Raw genomic sequence first — 26,359 nt, 5'->3', positions numbered from 1 at the left:
TTTTGCTATCCTGATTGGGCTTTACATGCCTAGTCCCACCTACCAAGCCATTTTTGAAATGTTAGTCAGTCAAGCCGATATTTTGCGGACTAAAAACGCATTTACAGAAACGTTATGGCATGAAACCCCTACCTCTGAAAAGCCTATATTCTATCTGCAATATTTACAAGCTCATTTGTAATTAATCGATAGCTATCACGATGCTGCGTTTTCAACCAAACAATAAGATGACACTACTTTCCAAGGTGAAGCTTCGCATTTCTGAACTGGTATTCGAATGGCAACAGCAAAAATCAAACTAATTTTCGACAAATATTCCTTAAAATGTTGCCGTTTTTTCTTAAAATTATATTTAATGCCTTCGTTTTTTTTAATACTCTGTTGATGAACAGCTCATGTTGTGCACCAGTAATCTGCAGTAATGTATTAAATGTACAGTTAGATCTTAGAAATGTATTGCGGTAGAATTTTGTTTTATTGACTCAGCGAAAATTTGGGGTTATATGACAGACTGCAATATAGCGTAAGTCATCTGCGGTGTATAGTACAGGCTAAGAACTACTGGCGTGGACATTATACACCTTGTAGCGCACGTATTACAGACCTCGCAGAATCTTAGTCGGATCCGCCTCCCAACTACGTTGTATAAACACGTGTAGTAAGTAAGCTACTACTATTATCAAATATCAGGGTAATCACGTTGAAAAAAGGCATGGGCAATTAATCCATCGATGTAATCGCGATCGTGCTTACGATTACATCTCATTCAGTACAACCACGCTTATTCGCGATTACGTTTATTTTGATTCTGTCAACTTGAGCCCGTAGGGAAACCAATATAACGATTGCTTTAAGAGCCCAAATATATAGCTGACACCCCCAAAAAGTTTTATTTTCGCTACAACCCATGCTAACATCGTATAAAAGCGGATTACCGAGGGTAATGGATTCAAATTGTTGGCGGTTGGTGTCCGCTTCATGTGTGTCAGGGTTACGTAAATATTTTTATCGTGTACCCGTTCCTAATTTGTGGGCGGCCGCGTGTACTTCAACATTCGGAAGCCGATCACTAAAATCATCACGTTGTGATCCAGTCTCGGTTGAATCTATTTGATGCCTGACAAGCGACATCGAAGTTACATAACATGCCAAAAATAAGAAAAAGACTGGCTAGACATGATCGTCACTGTCACAGTCTAAATCAGGGCATTATTGCCGTAACAATAATCTGAATTTGTAGTTTCATGATAATTTAGATTTCATTATTACCCCTTAAAACTATTTCTCGGACCCCTTAAGAGTCCGCTGATATAGGTGCGTAAGAGAATAAGATACAAACGTCCGCTTGCCTACGCCTATACCGGCCGTTAATATTAAATCAGACGTGGTGCCGTTAATAAAGTGCCAAAGACAAGATACTGTCATTGTGATATTCGTTTTCGTACCGACATCTTATATCCTCCAATCTCAATTTTTCTACGCCTTTATTGTACGTGGTGCATTCTTTTGTACGCAATCTCTGACCGCGGGGAAAGGACCATCTGGTGATAAGCACATAATTTGGTGAATGATAAACAACAACAACAACAACAACAACAACAGCACGAAGTCGTGTACTATGAGTCTGAAATAAGCAGAAAGCATAAAAAAGTACGTCGGGCATGCAGAAAAGCATTAGCAATATAAGGACAGTGAATTAGATATATAGTTTGACGGTTTTGTATAATTTCTCTTGTGACCTTCAAAGATCACCTTCTACCCCAATGGGGCTCGCCTTGCTCGCAGTCTTAGACAACTCAGATATAGACAGCATTGGAAACCACCTTTATAGTACCAATATGCCATACTATATTATAGAAGGTATTACCAGTTCCTGAACTCTCGAATAAAACGACATGAGAGTCAACCAGACTTTAAATGCAGACACCGCAGTCGCTTCGATGCCATATAATATCACGCTATATTTGTATGAGGTATTATGTACTATTGTGTCTTAACTGATTTGGTAGATGGTCTGTAGACGCGTTGGAACGATTACATGACGCATGGCGGCAACTGAATAATTTCAGTTGGCAAGGAAGGAAGCAATAGCATGACTGCATGTACGAGAATATGTTGCCACCAACAGTACCAGCAGCTACCGCCATCACATACGCCAGCCTGGCAACGTAATGAATTTCTTTTCATATAAAAATGACATCTACAAAGCCACGAACACCACTGAATCTCACATTTTACGTTCATTAAATAATATATAACATACATAAGTTAGAGCAGGGGCGGACAACGTATCCGGTCGCCAGGCCAGATATGGGTAATGAAATAGAAATAATTTACATAATCGATAAATTAGTCGCGTATTTATCCACCTATACAAGGAATAAAATGTATTCAATGTAGACAAAACAGTATTTGATGAATTTATTAATCTAATGTACACTTCAATAGCTGTTGAAATCAATCAGAAATATGTGGTCGATCAAAGTTGTCAACAAGTTATTTGAACTATGGTTGCATGTCAGATGTAAAAACCCCTAGTAAATACTGCACGCGAACATCAGTTATATTGAAACTCAGCCTTGTCTTATTGGTTTTCATGGTCGCAAATTTGTGCTCGCAAATGTATGTGAACCCGAACAGAACAAGTAGTTTCATGGCCCTCTTTCTCAGGCTGGTAAAGTTGGATTCATTCCGTGATACCTGAAATTTGTCAGTACTTTCAGATTAGAATTTCATTTTCAACAAGCCATTTAGGGTACAGAACTTCAGAATAACGCGAAACAATAACTTCACATTGTTAATTATTCGCTAAAAGCTTTTCGACTGACACTGTTCAGTAGCGAACGTCAGCATTAGGGTGAAACGAATTCGAAATGTAGGAACTATTTTGTCTGTGTGACGTAATAATAACAAAATCAAACAACTAGTAGACAGGCAAGATACGGTAGTAACGATACAAAACAAACGTTAACGAGTACATATTCGGTTATAAATAACCAAAGACAGCAACACAAAACATTAATGAAATATTCCAAGAGTGTAGTGTAGAGTGTACCACTTTCGTTGTAGAAATTCTCTGCGAGCCGCTCTAAATCCCGTCGCGGTCCGTATTTTGCCCGACCCTGAGTTAGATGGTTTCAGTTTTGAAATATTTCAAATCGCAATATGCTACAACCGAACGGTTTGAAAAAACTTTCAAGCGATTTCAAGATTGAAACCATTGCTATTGGAATATGAAAGTATTGTTTTAGATCAGTGGTTCCTAACCTTTTTTCCTCCAGCGTCCCCTTTCAAAAATTACAGTGCTCCAGCGCTCCCTCCCCCATATTGTAAGGACTGTAATAAAGACAATGGGTAAGAGGGAGGGTCGTAACAGCACTTCGTCAGCCCCCCCCTAAAACGATTCTCTTGCGCTTCCATAGCGTGATAAACCAAACGTCTGGGGGCTTCGGCCCCAAGAACCCCGTCGCGTGATTTCGATGGTCAGCAAAGTTTGTATGGCCTGGTCGCCCTAGGCGCCAAATTTTGAATGAATGAATGAATAGGTGGTAATTGCATATATATATTTCGCTTTAAACTTTCCATCCTCTCAGCCCCCGAAATCAGATTTACAGTAGGCTGTAGTGCTGAGTGAGCTGTTGTCTTGGAAAATGAAGGTAAAAGGACAATCCTCTTCGGATAAGGTCTTCTCGCTGAAAATCTTTTGGCACACTTCTCGGAGTCCCATATCGGCCAGAACTTCATATGGCTTCGTGCATCGTGGTGTGGTATTGGCCGACGCCGAAATGCCAAGTTCTATTTTCTATAATTATGCGTATTTTTTCGTGAGGGAGTCGTCAAGACATGACGTGTAATTTATGTTCATTCACCGAAATAATTTAGGGCACCCTTCGAGCTCAAAATTGGGGGTTTGGGCTGCAGCAGTTTCGGTCCTCGTAAGAGGTTAAAGTCCAGTCGCTCTTTTCGGGACTCAAGTATTGGAAATATTTCGTGCTTTCATCGCGCTCGAGGACCATTCGACTATAATAAACCATATGATAATTGTATATAGTATATTCAGGATCAAATCAAGGTTCTTATAACAACAATCGGGTACGGTCCCATACCGTGTGGTTCGAACCATCCCAAATTGAAATCCGCGATTAGCAATACGGGAAATTAATGGTATTGGATTTTGTTTTGGTGCTTTGTGTGACTAAGTAAGTCAACTGAGAAAGAGAATGGGATGCAAATATCTGCTCACATTGAATTTAGTACTGCACCCAGTTGTTAATTTAAATATGAATGTATTCCAAACAAAGCAACTCATAATATATAACGCTCACATATGTGAGGTTGTGGAACAAAACTCTAGATAGTATCATCCTTTATGATACGATGAAGAAATATTCTGACGATTTAATTTTGTAGCTCTCAAATCCAAGTATATTTAGTTATTCCTTTCTTGCACAAACCATATTTATGTACAAGGGACTCTCACTCTCAAACGTGATATACAGTACAGTGCCTCCTTCTTCGATCTCTACACTCTGTGCGCTGCAGGATAGAATACCTAGTTCGAAACATTTTGTTGAAAATAACCCTAGCAAGCGTGACGGTAGTGTTTTAACGGGAAAATGGCGATCTTAAAGTACGCGCAATTCATTTTACATGAATTATAATAACCCACTACATCTACGAAAACATATGTATCAAACATCGTCGCTTAGCGCGACCACAAATTTCGGGATTTGGCATACTTTGTGGAATGTTAATTTGCTCTGAATACTCATTAGGGATATATCCTATACTACATCATCAACTGCGAAGCCATTTTTCTTAAGCGCCCCCCATATCGGCCCCTGAGCGTTTCTGCCCCCTTCAAAATCGCCAGCGCCCCTTGTGGGCGATGAAGGCAAGATTAAGAACCACTGTTTTAGATGGTGCGAAGATATGGAATTACATGGATTGTTCACATCGGCATAAATCCAAAGCGTACAATCTAATGAATGACTTTCCGGGCAACTATCACATTCGTAAAATATTTTACGATGTCAACATCGATAGTTATAGGCTACGCGCTCCAAATGATATATTTACTAATTCATAGAAAGCCTTAATCGCAAAATTAAATCTAAAATATGCAATAAGGATCCGGTAAAACCTTCACATGAAGGTCGACTAGGTGTCGAAATTGTGAAGGTAGCCAGCTACCGCTACGCTACTCTATTCATATCAGCGAGGTGCTGTTCCACATTACATATCCGACATACTTGAAAGATATTCATCCAATCGTGCTCTGTTGACATGTATTTCCCAGCATTCATCATTTAACATGTGGTTCACCAGGATGGTAAAGTTTGCAAACTTAATTATAAACCCTACGTTCTTTACCTTCGTTACATACGTTGTTATTCCGCTCATTACGCTGTATTTTGCTGTTTCTGTTCTACGATTCATTTATCCTCATTTGAAACGGATTTGGACGTGAAATACGTGTATGAATTATAACGATTACACTGGTCACTACTGGTCACTTTCTGTTTGTGAATAAATAGTGACTCTCTGCAGTGAGCTTCACCCGTAATCACACAACATCAAGATCGAAATACGCTATGTAGGTAGTCGGCGAATGATGCTTATTCAACCAATCAATGAAATTGATATCGTTGTCTGATGTAAAAAATCTAGCAAGCGTGCGGAGTCAATCTCGATTTCATCTTTTTATTGTATCATACAAACCAAATCTGTGCGATTGGGATGTTGGCTACTGCTGTATAACTTGTTAACGGGGTAGAACCCGTTTTACACTATGCTCAATATGAACGTAGCAACACTCAGACGCCGAATGCATTGTGCGGTCTCGCCTAGACCGTTAAGGCGTGGGCTTACATTCCCTTGCAAGTGCCGTCGAAATTGTTGGCAAAGCGACGGAAGATATTGATTTTATGGGATTAATATATCATTAGATTGCTCAGGCTGATACATTTGGCTCGTACAGTGGTGGCGAGACAGCGTATGGTGCTACGTTCTAGGACTGCAACACCAATAGTTTGCAAGTTGGAGTCCGACTGAGATCGGCTCCAGATTTGCCGCCAATGGGTTGGAGGTTTTTAACACCCGGCGAAAGAGCGGCACTCATTAAGCTAGTGCAACGAATACAATTATTAATTTCTAGGGGATCATAAATGAGGTGTGACTGCTTCCAAGAGCTTGACTTCACCTACATCGCCTCTGCTATCGACACAACGAAATATTCAGTTATCCTTGTTGTGCTTTGATCTTGCACTCCTCTGCGCGGTTACAAACTCTCAAATCTTACTTTCAATCACTCGGTATGAACAATAAGCTTCGGGGAAGGATGACAGCGCTCTTCGTTCACATGCCTTTACCGAAACATTTTTTTAACTTACACGATGTCCAAAAAAGTACCAGATACACAATTTCGTAATTTACTGATTCCATGAATATGAAACGATAACATAACTTCAATAATAATTTATGTAGCCTATTTGCAGTGGCGGCTTTTGGGGTGGGGGAGGTGGGCGGTCGCCCAGGGCCCCCCTGGTTGATTTACGCGCTTTCGAGGCCCCCCTCCTCGGTTTACGCGCTTTTTTCCAACTATTACCATTTTCTGAATAACCGTGGAAATCCTTGTAGCCATAAAGAATGTGGTACAGTACCGTAAAAAGGGGTCTATCATAATTCTTATTTTTTTAGTTATCCTTTTTCGAATAACCGTGAAAATCCATGCACCCATGTAGAATATGGTATCGTAAACTGTTGTCGATCACCAAATTTCTGCGCGCGTTGAAAGAGCTTACTTTGATTCTATGAGGGGGGGCCTCCTACATTTATGCGATTTTTGGTTTTCATTTTGCGAATAACCGTGAAAATACATATAAGCCTACCCATGTAGAATATAGTATCGTAAACAGTTGCCTATCATCAAATTTCTGTGCGCGGTAAAAGAGCTTAGTTTGATTTTATGGGGGGAGAGGCTCCTACATTTACGCGATTTTTATTTATCATTTTGCGAATAACTGAAAATAGATGCAGGCCCACCCATGTAGAATATGGTACTGTAAACAGTTGTCGATCATTAAATTTCGGCACACGTTGTACGAGCTTACCTCGATTTATGAGGGGGCCCTCCTACATTTACGCAATTTTTGGTTATTATTTTATGAATAACTGTGAACATAAATGTACCCATGTAGAATGCGGTACCGTAAACTGTTGCAGATCATCAAATTTCTGTGCACGTTAATAGGGCTTACTTCGACTTTATGAGAGGGCCCCTCCTACATTTACGCAATTTATAGTTATCATTTTGCGAATAACGTGAAAATATATGTACCCATGTAGAATATGGTACCGTAAACTGTTGCAGATCATCAAATTTCTGTGCACGTTAAAAGAGCTTACTTCGATTTTATGAGGGAGGCCCCTCCTACATTTACGCAATTTATAGGCTAGTTATCATTTTGCGAATAACCGTGAAAATATATGTACCCATGTAGAATATGGTACCGTAAACTGTTGTCGATCATCTAATTTTTGAGCACGTTAAAAGAGCTTACTTCGATTTTATGAGGGGGGCCCCTCCTACATTTATGCAATATATAAGTTATCATATTGCGAATACCCATGGAAATCCATGCACCAACGTGGAATATGGTGTCGTGAAGAGGGGTCGATGATCAAATTTTTGCACCGATTAGAAGTGAATACTTTGTTTTGAGGGCCATACTCTATTCATTTTGTAATTAGAAGGCGAAGGCGACTCGGTTTATTAACGTGCTTTTTGAGCCCCCCGCCCAGAATCCTTGCAGATTTTGGTATTGCGCTATTCACATAATTTTGAAGTCCCAGCTGCTACTCCTTTTCGTCTAATTTTTATTTAGGAGAGATTTGAGCGAGAGACGCGATCACATCCGCTAACGTAAAATTTTGTCGTGAATGATTATCACTTTCATAGTATTTTTAAATAATATTCTAAACCTTTTTCTCAGTGCTTTAAATTACAATAACATTGACAATAAACTACTACAGTGTATACAGGAAGTATATATTTTCAGTGACTGGTGCATCTCATTCATTTTCAGTAATAGGCTAACTCCATGTCAGTAGCCCTAAAACAAATTAATGGTTTATTTCAGTTTTAAGATTTGACAGAAATTTGGATCAAGTGATTTTGAAATATATCCAAGTAGCCTACATCACAATTTCAAGTTTTTAAATGCAATACCGTATCCAGCTTTTCAAGTTGGCGCATGATAAAAAACAAGCTTTTCCGGCTCATTCAATCGTAAAATTGATAGAAATTTTGGTAGGTCTGTACATGAGCTATATATCTTGTAGAAGTTGAACTAATACATCATTCAAATTACAATTTAGCTTTTTTGTGTACGGCACTCAACTTTAAAGTCATTCATTGCCACTGAAAATCATTGGAGTATCCCTCTCATTTCTGTCAAATTGAAAAATTTTCATCACTAGTCATCATATGGAAGCTATTATAACATACAATGCTGAAAAATGAATTATTATTGAATATATAATTTCAAAGTTGTGACAGCAATGTATATTGTAGGCAGAAGTAGGCGATTTGGATAATGTTTAGTTCGTCTTGAAACTGGCGTTCCTAATCTTTTTGCGGACAGTGTTGCGCCAACAGTATTTGAGTTTGACACTGTGTATGACTTGATTTTGAATGTTATTATGAGCCAGGTTCTGACCCCTCACCTCATTTTATTGTCAGGTTCAAGAGCTTCTTCTATTCTATCATTAGACGTTTTGACGAGGTGATCTGGCTAAGCTGTTTTATGACCGGTACCATTGCAAGCATTCAATGGAAAATTTACCATAGACATGAAGCTATGTATTGGTTAAGTAAATTCTGGGACAAATGGTGATTTGAAATATACCGGTATTTGTGTTTTTCTGTAGGTACTTTTGCTGTGTTAGCTGTTAGGAATGAAAATTTTTTTTCGCTGTAGAAATATAGTCCATGAGTTAATGAGTTGAGTAATCCGGTAATAATTCTTGATGACCAAACTCTTGGTTGAGTCGTCTTGTCAAAGAAGGGAAGTCATTGTTGTTTGTTGATGTTTTGAGTATTCATGAATCATGATGTCTCGACTGCTTTGATAAGTTTACACCAGGTCAATATCATTTTGTACCCGTATGATAGTTTCCATTTAGTTCTTTTTTAATTTTGGTGTCACATTTGCTAGCATCAATTCATTTTTCCGGTCATAGTAGTTTCTTCATTCATTGGAAGTTTTAATTCTATGTACGTGTTCTAACATCTTCATTGTTTGGTCACCTTAGTGATCGATTAGCTCTTGGTCCTCATTCAGGGTTGTAACCGAGTCAAATGTCAATACCACTTTTATATTTTGATCTGAGCCAAGTCGAGTCACCAAAATATCACGACTCGGGTCATTGCAATCCTGTCATCGTTTCCTTGAAAAAGTATGAACTTTTTCTTTATGAGTTTCCATTGATTGCCATTCTATTTGTGATTCTTTTCACCCATAAAAATCAAATCTCGAACTTTAATGACACAGTTGCCTTCGGACTTTGTGAATGATTTGATAGTAAATAGCTACATACAGCATAATCAATCCACAGAGGATAATGGAGTCTGTAGACATGCAATATATAATGGTTGTATTGAGAGAGGTGGGGGGTCTGGGGGGCGGAGACCCCCAGAAGCTACGTTTATAGATATATGGAGGCCCCCTTGGAGTTTTGCCCAGCCCCCCCCCAATCCTAAGGCCACCACTGCCTATTTGTTAAAGTGAGTTTTCAGTGGCGGCTGCCGTCGCTTCCGGCCTTTTCCGGTACGGAAGTTAATATTTTTCTTCGGTATTTGCTTTCTATGCTATGGGCGAGTGCTGATAAGTAATGTAAAGCAATTGTAAATTGTGAACCTATTTACGCTTGTCAAGTGAAATGATAAAGTCGGCGACCAGGGCAAATAATTGCGACAGAGTCAGTAGATTACTCAATGTCAGCGGTAAGCTATACATAGTGGATAAGTTATACCCAGTCCTCACGGAAACAAAACTCTACAGAAATGCGAAATAATCGATGAAAATATTTCACTGGTGAATGTTATGGCCGAACCAGAATAATTGAGATGGTTTTATTACATGCATAACCGTAGGATCCAGCTTGATAATAACACATCGAGGCACTTTATATTTAGTTTCTCTGATATGGTATCCCGCTGTTGTCTTCCAATAATTCAAACCATGACATTGTCACGCCATGTCTATTACTTGCGCCGCCATGTGACGATATCGTTGACATTTTCCAATCTTCTGAAATTTGCTTTCCGTGCTCATAATTATAAATAGCATAATAATAGCAGTCTTCCTAGCATTCAGTGAATTGGTTGGGGATTTCAAATGGGCGAGTACAAGAAATGGGAACCAGTTCGGTAGTCTTTGATAGAATAAAATTTAAGAGTGGCGGGGGACAATTTCGAGGGTTAGATGAGAGGTAGGCGCATAAATATTCTCAATGAATTGAGTCCGTGGTAGGAAATAGCCATTAGCCTTATGTCTGCCGTGGGGACGCAACAGACACTTGTAAATGAAAAGTGTTCCAATATTACCGAGTGGATTTAAATAGTTTGGATTCTATTTCATGATTGCAGCAACATATTGTAATTGTCGTGCAAGATTGCACACATCGCTACGGGCATACAATATCTCTGGATGATGCTACTATGTGGCGTCGCATTGGTAATCCTCAAGCAAGATGGAGAACTGAAATATAGTTCGCCAGGACGCCTATGACAGCGACGATGGGCATTGCAATACTCAAAATATAGTGACATCACAACGTCGAAATCTACAGTTGGGATAGGACGGGCTTAGTAGCAAATAAAGGTTGCGGATGATTTGTACAACATCTTATTTCGAACACGCGGTTGCGTATGAAGCATTTGAAATATATTAGCCTTGGCTATCATGCAGTCGTGACAGCTGGAAATGTATAAAATATTAATTTGCATAGATCAAAGCTTATAAAACGTATCTTCGAATTATATATACAAAATGAATGGTACATATTCGATATTCGATTAAATTGATTTTGGCGTATCACGTAAAGTTTGAATACGTGTCGAAATGGTGAAGATATCCAATGACCGCGTCGTAGCAAAGTCCATATTCGACCTGGAAATGAGAAGACCCATAACTAACTATATGGCTATGTTACTGAGATGACGGAAATGGTAGCGTTAGGTCAAAAATTGTCAAAATTGTTTACAATGTCAAATTGTTGTTGCAAGATGCACTTCGTTTGTATCGTAGATGTTCGCATCGACGGTGAACATATCATTTGACATTCTACAGCTTGTAGCCTACTTTATATGTCTGCCGTTTTTGACGGCCCATTATCTGCTTATTGTTAATCATACACGGTCAAATGAAACAAATACAGGCTGACATGGTGTTATGCTCGACGTAAAGCAATATCCTAACTGAAGCAAGACTGCGTGGGCATTGGTCCTAATATCAAGAAGCGCATGATGAAAGAGTGTGATGTACACATCATTGTCAGGATGAAGCAACACTGTGTGTCACCACTTCAGTGTTGCCAGCCAACAACTGCTGCTGTCGCGAATGTAGGAAAGTAGCTTTTGTCTTTCTACTACAACAAATTTTAATTGTTTCTGCCATAATGCGTGATGTAACTACAGCTCCAGATTACGTTAAAATTAGGTTATTTCATGTAAAAATTTGTCAGTTTTTAGGTCAAACCAGTTTTTCAGGCCAAACTACTTCGTACGAACAGTTAGTTTCTTCCAGAAATGAAGATAAGCAGTACAATTCTAACATTATGTGGGAAAATACCTAATTTACATACACGAGGTCAGAATTTGGTCAAAATCAGTTTCTTTTTGAGGTGAAAAATGTCAATTTTTACCAGTTTTAGGTCTTTCCTTTTTAGGTCATAAAATCACCCTAGTGATCACGTATAACGTCCGTTAAATAGGCTACATGTTCTGCTCATGTACATATAAGATCGAGATGGAATTGAAGATCAAATATCAATTAAATTAATTGTGCGTTCATTGACTAACCTCAGTCGACACCATGTCTTCTTTACAATCTCGAAGATCTTTGACCGTACGAAACACGTCAATGCGATCCTCGACTTTTAGTCGTTCGATAAGATTTATCACCGCACAAAATACCCCGCTCATTCCTTTCCCGTTTCTGAATATAAAATTCTATTCATTGATTTACAGCAACATTTAAACTATAATTCTTAACGCGAAGGTCATGACATTGCTCGTGCATATGTAAGCGAACACAGGGATATACCTGAGCAAACATTTTTTACAATTTCTATCAACATCCCACATACGATGTATAAATACAATACCGTGTTAAATCGAAACCGTAATCTGTTTTCGCTACGATATTCAATCAAATTTATTTGAAGAGCTTCTTGGAGGTACAGAACTTCAATATACAATTAAATAGTATATTCATATTGAAATGAACCCGAATATTTTCGGCTGACACTCGTCAGGGGTAATCGTCAGCAACTAGTAGAGAATTGGAAAGAACATTGTATATCAACAATCGTATCACAAAATATGACGTCACCAGCATGAGATTTCGAATGAGAGAGCGTTCAATGTACTATTTTTAGGTGTATCACGAGTGTCAGCCGAAAATATTCGGGTTCATTTCAATATGAATATACTATTTAATCAAATTTATGCTCTCATATTTATTCATGCACCCAAATTCCATGTCCAGGTCGAAATTTTGAATTGAGTGAATTGATGGTAACAGACCTAGATACCAATTACATAAAATCTGCAATTCGCTGAACCAGTCTCGTATGTTTGCCGGAGATCTAGACACGAATTTTACTCATATTATTCGTGATAAAACGTCCATCTTAGCCATCATTGACTGCTGGGCAATGGCTGTGACGTCGTTTGCAGTAGCATAGAATACAGAGGGGAAGTTGGGGTTCAATATCGAGGCCTCGTAATTTCGAAATGCCAATTCCATCTCCAATATATCTATAAGTTGATGTGCAATTCAGCAAGTCTTATCACGGTGTTGCAGGACACTTTCCAAAAAGATGCCTCCCATTTCTGTACTGATCTCTGGAAGGGTGCGGCACAAGACGCACTTATTTGCAATAAATATTTATTGCAATCAGTGTTTTTGTGATAATCATATTTTCATTGTTTTGTACCTTTAACGCGGCTTTCGACGATCAATTTGTTTTGTGATACAGCGAAAGAGATTCGACAAAGGATTGCAGATTAGCCATATATTAGTAAAGTTTAAGAACCACCGTACTAGCATATACATGAAGACTCCCATATTTTATATAGTATCATTTCAATGCAACGGTACTTGAATGTGTATGTAATAAGCATTCAAATCGGAGGACAACTCACTTGCAATGCACCACAGTGCTGCCACCCGACTCCCGGTGTTCCTTTTGTAGTTCAGTAACGGTTTCATTGATTTTCAGGATCTGCTTATCGTTGCCTTCCTTCGGGTTCAACTTGATTTCGATATGCGTTATAGTTTTTGTCGACATCTGAAATATTTTTCAGTTGTTTTTAAATGTATCACAGTGATCAGGCTGGCAAGCATAGGCGCCGAACGGTAATTTTCCTTAGGCATGCGAGTTCGATGACGTCACAAAGGAATGACGTCATGATCCGACGGAATTGATAATTAGGGATAATATAGCATCAATTCATGAGGGTTAAGTGCCTGCATAAATGCCGATTATGTAATATCTTCGTGTTAACAAACTTGCGCGTATGATAAGCTTGTCAACGAGTCCGGAAGTGCTGTCAATTAGCGAGTCCCTGATCGCTAGCGAACAATTGAATACGCCGCTTATGAACGCGTATTACGTAACCTCGGCGACGATTTGCGCAAGGCAAAATGTCAGAGTTGTTATGAAATCTGTTCTATAATGGCACCGATTTCTTCAGGTTGTTCAAACCTTTCGTCTTTTACAACTCAAGCCCTGACAGTTGACACACATCTTCTGATGGTTATGTTTAGGTATTAGCGGAATTCACTTACGCATGCACGGCGCACTCACAATCGCACATGTCTGCGGACATTCGATGTCATTCAGGTCAGCGATGTCGCTCTTTAATTACAATCGCTAACCAACAAACACCTAACGGCATGGTCACCAAGCCATTGAAAGATTGGAGCTAACGCATGCTAGGCTCGAGAGATGGGAGCCAACGCATGCTCGGCTCTAGACGCGATAGTTGGCCAGCGATGATATCTTTCGTACCAGGCCTGTTGCAGATGCGATTGTGTAGGCAAGCGATAATATTGTGTGCGCCAATGCAGATGCGATAGTGCAGGCAGCGATGACACCGGGCCTACTGCTGATGTGATTGTTCATCATGCTCAAGCAAGTGAAACTAGGCTTGTAGGAGACGCAAAGCAGGCAAGCGTCGAAAGCGATGATTGCCGAGCGCACGGCAATCAATGACACAATTTCGCGATCATCTCAGCGGGAGATCGCGTCGCGTTACATTGTGCACAGACAAATCTCGTTAATTGGCAACGCGCTTGTAGCTAATTGGCCGCGCGCAACGGGTTACCTCGCTCACATAAGCGGTAGCAGGTAATGTCGTAAACGGAAATACATCGCGATTCGTTCTAAATAACACAATCGGGGTTTATGCCGATTCATGCCAAACCGAATTCTAGGCATGCCGCATACCTAAAAAAATGTCTAGGTATGCCTGGCATGCCTGGCATACCCAGGTTCGGCGCCTATGCTAGCAAGGTGTTATCGTAAAGGAGGGCTCCAAAAAATAAAGGCTCGCATAATAGAATCTAGGTGAAAACTAATTTTACAAGTCTTCAAATGTAACATGGTAAACGAAATTACTCACCGACTTTTTATCTGAAATGGTGAGAACTCTTTTTTCGAAATGAGGAGTTGTTTCTACATTCTCCGCCCGAATTGTGACGTCACGCACATCTTCATTCCAGTATGTTAAGGATTCGTCCTGTCAAACATTTCGAATGAAACAACAAGAAACTTACAGCGCCATTAGTTCACAATCAGGCTATGATGAGACTTCAAACTCTCTCGCATGGTGTGCAAATAAAAACAGGTGAAAACGCACGACGATGGACAAGAACAGACCCTTAAATAACGTATAGCAACATTAAACCCACCATCTCCTACGACAATCGAGTAATGTTACTAAGGATATAGCAGCGGAATATATGGACTAACTAAAGCAGTGAAAAATCATATCTTTAATGCTCGTGTTAGCCGTGCAAAACAATTTCAATGTTGAACTGTTAGTCTGATGAATAATGCGGTGGCGCTGTCGTTTTGGTAAGGATATGAAGCCAGCAACTAGACTAAACTAGTACAAAATCCCACTAAAGCTGTCGATATGGCAATACTCGTTCAAATATTAGTACAATGGAATGAAATATGCAGTAATATTTTCAAGTGAAATTGGTGAAGTTTTTTCCTAGAACTTCTCTTTCATTCAAATTTCTACTTGATGCTGTTTTCGACGCCGATCGGTGATCAGCATTATAGTTCTACTGAAGCTTTGACGCCATATGCCCTTCCTGCCACAATCATACCAATTTTTCAAGGCTTGAGACACTGGAATAGATTTCAATTGCCAGTGACAGGGCCTGGACACTGCGAAACCAGTGCTCTAGCCACTGAATGACTTTACGGTTGTATAATATAAATAGAATATGCGATGTGTATTTATATTATAAAAAGATATATACAGATCATGCAAAATGTAGAAAAATCATGGAATGTCGGATCACCTTGAATTCTGTGAATGCTACAATAGTCTTCACTTCAAAATTGAACAACAGCTTGTAAAATATTTCCGCGGTCTCCTTCTGCGGAGCGGGCGTTACAATCACTCGCATTGAATCATCGTACACCTACGAAATGAGAAATTTCAGTTTTCTGAATTGGCGCGACTAACCAGAACAGAATGCGCGTAACCTCGATAAACGACGCCGAAAGAGGCTCCATAATGTCCAATCCATCCACAAAATATTTCACTTTCATGCGCTCGTCTGCAAAAGATGTGCAGTTGATACGAATGCAGTTTTACCGAGAATTTTCTATCATGGATATCAAGTTTATGTAGAATATTTCTATTGTGATTTCTCATCTCGTCCTGAGACGTGAATATGATGAAGTTCGAAAAAAAGATATCTGATGAAATATCTCTGTCTAAAGCAAATTTCGTTACGGTGTGGTTGAAATCAGACTTGGACAACTAAAAAAATTTCAGCTTTTCCAAATTAGATTAGAATTAGATCAGCGGTTCTCAACCGGGGGTCCGCGAAGCAATTTCATGGGGTCCGCGAGACCTCTAAATTTTTAGAATGGTTGATAACCTAATTTTTATTTTATTTTATTTTTAATTTGAGAAAGCATGAGGGAGTTTCGCACCACAACTGCTAAAACCTCATGACTCATATCATCATAATAATCGTCTGACATAAACTATCGTAGTGTCGAAATGCATTTTTATTGCTGTTTAGAGACGCTTTGTTGGGGTTTGTAGAAAAAATAAAAATGTGGAGATAGTAACGTCAATCAGGGTGACTTCGTAATGTCTGCGAAACCTTCTCGATTTGAAGTTGTCAGTCTCATCAAATTAGTGAACAGTGGCTTGAAATAAAAATTTCCGATGCATTTCCCTAATTTGTCCCATTGCCAGAATTGAAACCTCGCCACCAAACCCATTATATCCTGTAATATACATAACCACTATTTGAACAGCTTCCTGGAGGTACAGAACTTCAATATATTATTGAATAGTATATTCATTATCCATATTGAAATGAACCCGAATATTTTCGGCTGACATTCGTCATGAATTGGACAATGATATACCAGCTCTTAAAGCTTGGCTATCAGATTTGACGAATTCTTATTGCGGATGCCCTATCGACAAGGCTGTTTTTTTGATGAACAAGGAGTGTTTCGTTGCTATCAAAGCATTACGCTCCAACCTTGACATTCACATCACCAGTTATATTGGTCTGCAGCCTTGTTTTGTTAATGTTTAATTGTTCATGGTCGAAAATTTTCCTCGTAAATATATATATATATGTAAACCCGAACAGAATAAGTCGTTTCATGACGGTCTTTCTCAGGTTGGAAAACTTGGATCCATTATTTGGCGCATAAAATTTGTCTATATTCTAGATTAGAATTTCACTTTGACGGTAGAAACTCTCTGCGGGTCGATCAAAATGCCGTCGCGGGCCGAATCCGACTCGCGGCTCGTATGTTGCCCGTCCCTGCGCTAGATGCTGGGCGTGATATGTTCATAAAATATATGTTTCCTCATTTTGGTGCCATAAATGTTGCGACCACACCAAAAGTATCTTCGGAAGCGTTATGCGTTAATATTGCATTAGCCTTCATCTATCTTTGTGGGAATGATTTCCGGCACTCCTCGTTCATATCAAAACGAAGACGCGGATTTGCAAGATACGACCACGTACTTCAAGAAATACAGCAGCAAAATTAATAAAATAATAAAAGCCTACCCATTTCTACATAAATAGCATCATGTTATTTTCAAGAATAATTATTATTTTGCTGTTTATCACAAGCCTGGAGTTCATATTTGCACAAAACAGATGAAGGTTGCACCATAATAGAGTTAAAATTGAACTAAAACTTGAGGGGGTCCGCGAGAGTCCGTGACGGTCAAAAGGGGTCCGCGAAGCCAAAAAGGTTGAGAACCACTGAATTAGATTACTGGCATTTCGATCTAATTTAGTGAAATTAGACAACTAGAATTAGCTAGTTGTCCAAGTCTAGTTGAAATACTGACACGCCGAGATCTTCTCCACTTTCTTTTGGGTCATATCCATCGGCTTTACTCTTGACAAATTCGATAACTGTTCAGAAATCAACTTGGCCCTGGCAACGAAACAAAAAGCACGCATAGTCATGTCACATATTGCATTGGTATTTCGTACGGCGTAGGCGTACAATCACAGGATAGCATCGTCTCATATATGATATTATTTAGAAAGCAGTAGCGGGAGAAAAGTGTACTATATATTATATATATACGCGGCAACATGGATGACGTTATGTGTGTGAACCTCAGAAATTTCGATGTTCGCGTTCGCAAACGAACCTTGGTAGGTTCTACAGTACGCGTGAACCCCTTATAGAATTGAATGAACCTCTCTGCATCGAATGAAATTCAGCACTAAACTAAAATGCACCATGCCAAATTAAAAAAAGATATATATATATTTGCCATGTCAATAAAGTTTGATGGAAATATTTGTGAAAATTTGTTGCACTCTGCGGTCATTGCAGTCAGTTTGGCCCGTAATCACACGACCGCAGCGTGTAGTCAGGTAGTCAGCGAACTCTGTCTGCTCAACCAATCCATTGGTAATGAAACGAAATTATGAATGCATGTTCTATAAGGTAAAAAGTTGTGCTTCTGTATGTACACGAATAGATATGTGATGATTTCAATATTTTTCAGATGAGGCAACAGGTGCTTTACAATACTAGTCCTTACGTAAATGATGAATAAAATAGTATTAGAAACAATGAATGACGATTTATGAAAAAATATAACATAATTGTGAATGTATAGTTAGCGGGACTTGTCGAGTTCAACCGTGACAATCCAAATTTTATATTTTCGAACGTCACAGTGGCAATCTCCTATTATTGCGTTTAAAAAAGTAGTCTATTTTGTCCCCCAAGTATGATACAATGCATTCGTTTGTCCTTATGGAAATAACGTGTTTGAAATTGAAATTGTGATGTCACGTGACGTCTGAGGTCCGTGTTCACACGAACCAGAACCTTTAAAGGGTGCAAGCCATCTCTACGCGTCAATTCCCAGTCTGTTGACACGTGAAGTGCAGTCAACAGACAATATCATAGTTAGTTATACATCGTTCTAGTTAAATTTCGGCAAATATGAAAATAGAGCGTGGATGTGACAATGATTTATTGATAGTGACAAGTGTATACGTGGAAGTGGAAGCCAAAGTCAATTTATAGCGTAGTAAGCGGTTGAGTTCGATTACCAGACACACACTGCTTGAAAATATGCTTGCAATTTTAATCCTTTAAAATAGTGCTTCCCAACCAGTAGATCGCGAAATTATTTCAGAAGAGCCTTGAAGCATTTCTAAATGTTACAGTTTATTATTAAATATGTCATAGAAGGCTGCTTTGGTTATTGTGGAATTTCAGCAATCCTCTAATTGATATGAGAGCAATTGTGTCGGTGTAGATAAAATTTGGAATGTTGATGATCTTACATGGTGCGGTAGATCGGAAATAGATGCACCTCCATATTTGGTATATTTCTGGATATTTTTCTAGTAGGAAAATCAAACGAATCAAGCCTAGACTTGATCTGATGATAACTAATATACAAACTCATCTTTTGCATTAAAAGTAAATTACATAGGTAGCCTTATACATTGTTTCTTTTCTCGCTAATTTGTCATAGGTCATTTTAATTTATTTCTATTTCTAGCATTAATGGTTGCACTGGATCAAATTGTTTTATTTTGATTGTCACATGCCATTGTTTCAACGTATCATGCTGATAGCGCAATAATTTCGTCGCATTTCTTTTGACCCGATTCTTACGTGACCACAGAAGCAGTAATATATTCGGTCTAAAGAGCAGCCATGGTTACAGACTTTATATACGAGCTAGAATAATTATATGTGTACCTCGAACGACCATTTAATGGTGAGTCCACGATCGCTTGTCTTGAGGAATCAGTGTCGCCGAATATGTGAGCTTCTATAAGTAACTTATGAACGAGAATGTACTGATCCTGTGAATGAAAAAGACATCAATAAATCCGGCGGCATATACAGTGTAATGGCATCGTACTCATGATCATTATTATAAGAAGACAAACATCAAACACGTGAAATAACACGAAATGCAGGATTTTGGATGATTGAAGAATTGACTTGCAATCAATTCACCGTATCACTTGCGTATTCCACTGCTGTAAGAATTTCCAAGTGCCTTGGCTAGCTGGTTAATAAATACATTCAAAAGAAATACAAAGCGTGGTTCTAGTAGCGAACGAGTGCGTAATAGCGTTGTTACCTGCTTCAGGTTTAGTCTTGGAGGACCCGTAATATACAGTATGATTTTGTCAGTAATCTGATATAATTGTGTTGGGTAGGACAGTTTCCGAATACTTACGCAATTTTGCACCATTTCTACTCGTTGACTTCGTAGTTCCGCAATGCATTCGTAGACGTCTGCACTTCCAGCTGCCATGCCCTCAAGTAAAATATCGTACGCGATGAGCGTCCCTGTTCTGCCGGCTCCGGCACTGCATAAAAAATAGCCATGTATCGTGTTGTAGAGAGCACACGACTTTAAACTGGTTCCAACGGATATACAGTAATCTGGAACAGTATGGCAAGAGCGAACTGCCAGAAAGTCTTCAGCCCGCTCCATACCTATACAGCAGTGGTTCTTGACCGGTTGAACCAGGAACCACATGGGTTCCCTGAGCCAGTCTCAGGGGATTCTTGAAGGTCAAGACACACACTCAACTCATTATTTGTGCTGACACGCCCGTCTTGGTGATCATTGGTTGCACGCAATTGATAGCGATCGGTAATCGAATTTCGTCTGCTGTGGAGATAGCCTACGTCGTTTACAGCGGCGTGCCTATACGCAGGAGAAGTTGTAGTTCAATATCGAAACCCTATCCTTCTGAAAATACTATTATGTCTTCAATATTTTTAGGTGCATTTGCATTTGGCAATTGGTATGACACTGTTGCGTTTCGGCCGAACAATACGATGACAATTTTCCAGGTGAGGCCTCGTATTCTATCTGAAAGCGAACACCAGAAGTCGGGAATGCTGATTTTAAATAAATTTGCAAAATGGTTTTGTTCCTTTATTACTCTGTTGACTGTTGATACGCAGTTTCTTTGGTGTGTCTGTTATCAATAGTAATGTATTAAATGTGTAGTTCGATGTGCTTATTGCGGTAGTTTTTAATTTTATTTTTACGGCTCATCGAATATTTGGGGTTCCCGAAAGCTGGCAGATTAAGGTTGGTGTTCCCTATAGGTTAGTAAAGGTTTAAAAAACACAGCTGTATAAACATTCAAGCACTTAGCACGCACTGAAAGAAATTGATAACGATATTGTCGAAGGAAACTGACTAGATAGGCAGGTACCTGCAATGAACAATAATTGGTGACTTGGGACCGTTCCTCTTGTGAGTAGCAATAGCTTGATGATACATCCGTATGATGGAGGACGTAGTGATCGGGAAACCGTGATCGGGCCATTTCAAAAAGTGATATTGCATCACGATCCTCTCGTTATCACCGTTCTGAAAATCCATTTGCGTTTTACCTTCGCGGTGGGTCATACACTCAACACTTGAAATCGTTTTACTGAGTAAATATTGCAAAACGATTATATAACTATTGGCCCTGACGTCATCACGAATCCAATAATACCATGGGCTAATAAGTAGAATGTCACCTATGAGAAAACATTCAGCGGAATAAACTAAAATTATTAATTTACAACGAATACTGCTAAGCCATTTTCGATGAGATCTGGTGCACAAGACCCCACGGGCCCACATACAACAACAACACTGCTAAGCCAGGGCTCCTGAAAACTTTTTCTTTGATTACCAATTTTAGAAAACTAGTTCATGCATGATAGGCAACATACCCTTATGCTAGTTGACGATGTTTGACCTCTAAACGCACAAATGTAAATACAAATTGCTCTTTTCATGAACAAAAACTAAATCGGCTAAACGAATATCTAATCACAAAAATAGATAAGAAACCATATAGCAAATAATAGCAGTTGTGTCAAACAATAATGGGTTTGATGATGTCGTCATAAATCATCCATTCGCAACATTATACAGGTTAAAAAAAGCACTACGAGGTTCATCCGAAGCAATTTGTGTGGAGTACCATTTTACCTTTCTATTAAGTGCATTAGCTTTTCATGAGACTGCAGAAGCCTTTCCAAATCTTGATTGCCAAATACAGTTTTCTTAGCAGGAAGTTATTGGAAGTTGGCACACTGCTTCGTTTTTGAGTAAGTGTGTATACCATTTTTTAATATCGAATAATGCATAGATAGAGCATATGGCAGTGTTGAGATGACTCGAGTCACCTTTTTCGTATGACTTGACTTGACTTGACTCGGCGTATCTGAACAGCGGATTGACTCGTGACTCGGAGCAAAATTCACGAGTCAATTTCAAGTCATCAAGCAATCGATGTCGATAAAATCACTCTATCTTGCATATGGTAATATTGTTCGCGAAACGCTGGTGTAACCCGTCGAAGCGACTAATCATTCAATGATCGTGCGTTTTACTGAAACTCCATTGTTCTCACACAAATCAATTGACCATAAATGAAGTGATCAAAGCATACAGCTTACGCTGTCGTAAACTAGTATAGTAGAGTAATTTAATAGCAAAATGTATAATTCTGTTCTCTGTTCTTATACCTTACCTATTGTTTCGTTGAAATTGAATTCGAATCTAGGTAATATAGTCATCAACCATTGGCGCAGACTCGAATAGTATCATATCAATTTGTAAATTGGTAATGCATTGCATCTTATTAATTCGTTTCTCTAGTCTCTATTTTGGCTGGTAACTAAATTGAGGCTATGTCATTACTTCCGTGGTTTAGCATTTCTATGTATATGTGAGCGATATACCGCCTTCTTGCTTGTATAGTTAACTTTATATTCGTTCATCGGTTCAGAATCAATGACCACACAATCTGTATTTCAGACAGCTAGCAAAATACAATGACGTAATCATGCCTCATACTTCGAAAAGGCAACTTGACTTGAATTATGACATGACTCGTGACTTGACGCGAGTGACCTCTAAAAATCGATTGACTTGACTTGACTCGAGTCAAAACCTGCGATGACTCGAAATGACTCGTGACTCGAAGGTAGTGACTTGATCCCAACACTGGCATATGGTGCTGCGTATGCAACAGGATATTGGTATCGCAAAGGTATTCATTACTTACACCAAAGTCGAAGTTTACACGAAATGTCCTGCAGACAAATCCACAATTTTTCACTTCATTGACGTTTGAAACGCAGACTTTACCAAAAGCAATAGATTGTCCCAGTTCAGGCCAGTACTTCTCACATTTAGCCTGAAATGATAAATGAAAGGAACTACAATAGTTCAATTCATCATAAAATCGCGGAGCAAGATAACGTGTTAGATCTTAAAATAATACAGGAAACTGGATAAATGCTTTGGTTACTATGGTAATCGCGTTTGCAAACATCCCGCAATTCAAAAATGATTTCGGTTGAGCAATCTTATACATCAATTATATGGAAGCTTGATTTGATGTACCGAGAAATATTCTCACTGATACTCATTTAATGTTACTGCGTAAGTTGCGATAGCTGTACCTTTCCTGCTTCCACACATTTCGCAAGCATCACGATCACGACACTTTCTTGTTCGACCACCATCAACCAGAAGTCGTTTACCGTTTTCTTTAAAGGTCCTTGTGTCGCAATGAATTTCCTTCGCTGCTGATAACCCTGGAATTGAAATTAATCAGGTGAGCTGAATGATGCCATGCGTTCATATCCGCTATATCTTTCTCTGGGAGGGAAGTGTTTTTGTTGTATTTTATGATGTTCTCGCCCAGGATGTGGCTACTAAACATAAGTTTGAATTGTAGGAAATTTTAGGGAAGGTGTTGACAATACTACAATATGTGAATAATTTCGATAAAGATCCTACCACCCAAGGCTTGCTTGACCATGAATCAACCTCGAGATTATAAGGGTTCGCATAAACCTGTGTTTCCCAATGTATGGGTTGCCTGCCATCCATACATTGGCTGCGAAGGGTTTTTATTTACTTGGTTCACGGCATCGCGAATTCACCATAGCAGAATCGCCACTTTATGTAAAATCAGTTTAATCAGACATCGCGACACGTGCTACAGCCGATGGGCGCATTCTCTAGTCCACTTGCTTGACCAATTTAAAAGTAAGTCGTGCACTGAAAATGAAATGATACATTTCAGTGACATTAATCACACTGAAATAATAATGCTTCTTTTAATATGTCACTGTATATACCAGCGGTTACCGGGCTTCTTCAACTTCTGGAGCACTAGTAAAATTATACTCCTCTCGGGGCATACTTTCAAAAGAGGTAAAACGGCTTTAAAACATTTTCACGTGGTAATGCAATGGATGTGTGCTTGCTTGCTTGCTATATTTTTACAAGCCTGAAATCATGCATATAAATAGCACACTAATTTCCAAATTTCAGTTTTTGATGTATGCGAGTTTCACATCATCAAACTTCCGGTCGCGCTCTAAACATTTCCAGAAGCACTGCCATACACCGAACGACGACCGGGACCGGGACCGGGACGATTAGTACTAAATTGGTTATCACCTTTTATTAACCAGTGTTACTCTCATATTCTGCTGTATACATAATCGCTTACGTTTATGAAGCATGCGTTGATATAGCCGTCGTCACTGTGTGCGATAGGAACTCGTGTGATATCATCTATAACAGAGGACTATGAAATAATACCCAATCAGTTTTAAAAATGGCTAAGATTGCAATGATTACGGGATATAATTCAATGCATAATAGCTGCCATACTCACATGGCAAAATATTTTTAAATCTATTTTTCACTTTCAAAGCAGGGTTTGCAGCGAATTCGGTGGATGATTGGAGATTGCCGGCATGAATCTTCAACTCCTGAACAAAGAAATATGTTTCTTCCCGGGCTTATTCAAGAGTAGATTACTCGAAATGGTAAGAAAACAGGTAACTAGTATCTTTAAGTTAATACAATGCTGATTGTTAAACGCTCTATTATTCTACATGCACTGCTGCTACAGCTGCATATTCATTAACGACCGATTTTTACGTTTGTCTTCTCAGAAGCACTCTCCAATCAAACCTCAAATTGTTTCCTAAACAGATCGCCGTGGTTGCTTATCATCAAATTGTAGTTTCTCTCGAATCCTTCCATTGGGATGTCGGTGCCGGATTTTTTGCAAGCAGGAAATATTACTTCTTGGTTTTCGTAAATGACTTCGTCTGAACGTGAACAAGTTTAAGTAATATCCACTGATATTGCCAAAATATCTTTCCAACCGATGGTGTTGTATGGAGATTCTGGTTCCGCTATCTTGCTTTCTTTGTCGTTTCTTTTTCTGGAAATATATATTTCAGTAAACAAGCTATAGGTATAGCACAGTTGATCACGCTGCTCACGTGAGGCATGAATCGGACTAAATTCCAGTTGATATTTTATATGGTTATTCTCCACTATTATGCGCGTATAGTCTATATATCTGTACCACACTATACTCAACATATTACCATACAGCTATGCAGCATATGCAGCTAATCACGCAATGAATCAAAAACTTACCTATAGAATCATTATTAGGATTGGGATATTGTACGGACTGGGACCCAATATCTGATGACCAGAAACTTTCAACCTCTATTTCAATACTACTTCTATATTAACAGACATACAATCGAACATATCAATATCCAGGCGGTTTTAACGTTAACAAAATTCGAATAAATTGACAAATACCTGCGTAGGAGGACGACGGCTATTATAACAGCAATTACCAACAACAGAAACGACACGCTACCGACGGCCCCGCCAATTACTGCGCTGTTATCACCTGTGAGTACAATATATTTTGATGTCGACATTGATATGCTGCCGTGTTGGCAGCAATATAAAATGCGCCCAAGCGTCATAGTTTCTCTGAGAAATAAGCTGATAAAGGTGTTGATACTTTTGATGAAAAATTGTGGAACAGAGGTTTCAAGCCGTGATATACGAATAACAAGTTCATGTCGGATCGTTGAGGCCTATGCTTCTGCATCTGCATTCATGTGCTGTCACCTCATATCTCACCTTCAGATTCGGTAATGCAGCTATCATCGTACCATAATATATCTCCTGGTCCCGCGCAGGTGTACGCTTGTACGCCGACTCGGTATATTGTCTTTGGTTTTCCCAAAAGAATATACGTTAGACTTTCATTATTAAGATCGTGTTCAATATTGTGCGCGTATCTTTGTATTCCTGACGATACCTCATTTGAGCTTTCATCGATTACTATCTGAAATAATAAATAGCGTGAAAATGGAGATGGCCGAGCTCGTGAAATAGTACATCACATCTGAACTGTCAGAAAACATGGAAATAGCGATAGTGGAGCTGGTCAAACAGTACGTTCATTGTGCAAACGCTATA

At 39.1% G+C, this 26,359-nt stretch overlaps 1 protein-coding gene across 1 annotated transcript in view; it reads right to left on the bottom strand.

The window, feature by feature from the left end:
- Positions 1-6,290: 6,290 nt before the first annotated feature.
- LOC145452371 (receptor-type tyrosine-protein phosphatase C-like) overlaps positions 6,291-26,359 on the bottom strand; it is a 76,236-nt gene continuing 56,167 nt past the window's right edge. The window contains exons 19-36 of the mRNA XM_080330572.1: positions 26,018-26,225; positions 25,685-25,778; positions 25,231-25,289; positions 25,034-25,173; positions 24,732-24,828; positions 24,564-24,628; positions 23,503-23,637; positions 23,103-23,234; positions 21,249-21,406; positions 20,252-20,384; positions 19,762-19,868; positions 17,870-17,958; positions 16,015-16,088; positions 15,828-15,950; positions 14,915-15,031; positions 13,433-13,578; positions 12,086-12,221; positions 6,291-11,174 (exon numbers count right to left, since the gene is read on the bottom strand). Coding sequence (XP_080186698.1) covers positions 11,100-11,174; positions 12,086-12,221; positions 13,433-13,578; positions 14,915-15,031; positions 15,828-15,950; positions 16,015-16,088; positions 17,870-17,958; positions 19,762-19,868; positions 20,252-20,384; positions 21,249-21,406; positions 23,103-23,234; positions 23,503-23,637; positions 24,564-24,628; positions 24,732-24,828; positions 25,034-25,173; positions 25,231-25,289; positions 25,685-25,778; positions 26,018-26,225 — 2,088 coding nt within the window. The 3' untranslated portion in view covers positions 6,291-11,099. The remainder of the gene's footprint in view (positions 11,175-12,085; positions 12,222-13,432; positions 13,579-14,914; positions 15,032-15,827; positions 15,951-16,014; positions 16,089-17,869; positions 17,959-19,761; positions 19,869-20,251; positions 20,385-21,248; positions 21,407-23,102; positions 23,235-23,502; positions 23,638-24,563; positions 24,629-24,731; positions 24,829-25,033; positions 25,174-25,230; positions 25,290-25,684; positions 25,779-26,017; positions 26,226-26,359) is intronic.

Source organism: Botryllus schlosseri, chromosome 12 (genome assembly GCF_051294905.1).
Source record: "Botryllus schlosseri isolate E-star chromosome 12, Bs_hap1, whole genome shotgun sequence".
Classification (NCBI taxonomy): domain Eukaryota; kingdom Metazoa; phylum Chordata; class Ascidiacea; order Stolidobranchia; family Styelidae; genus Botryllus; species Botryllus schlosseri.
This window is presented reverse-complemented; position numbering and strand designations above follow the sequence as displayed.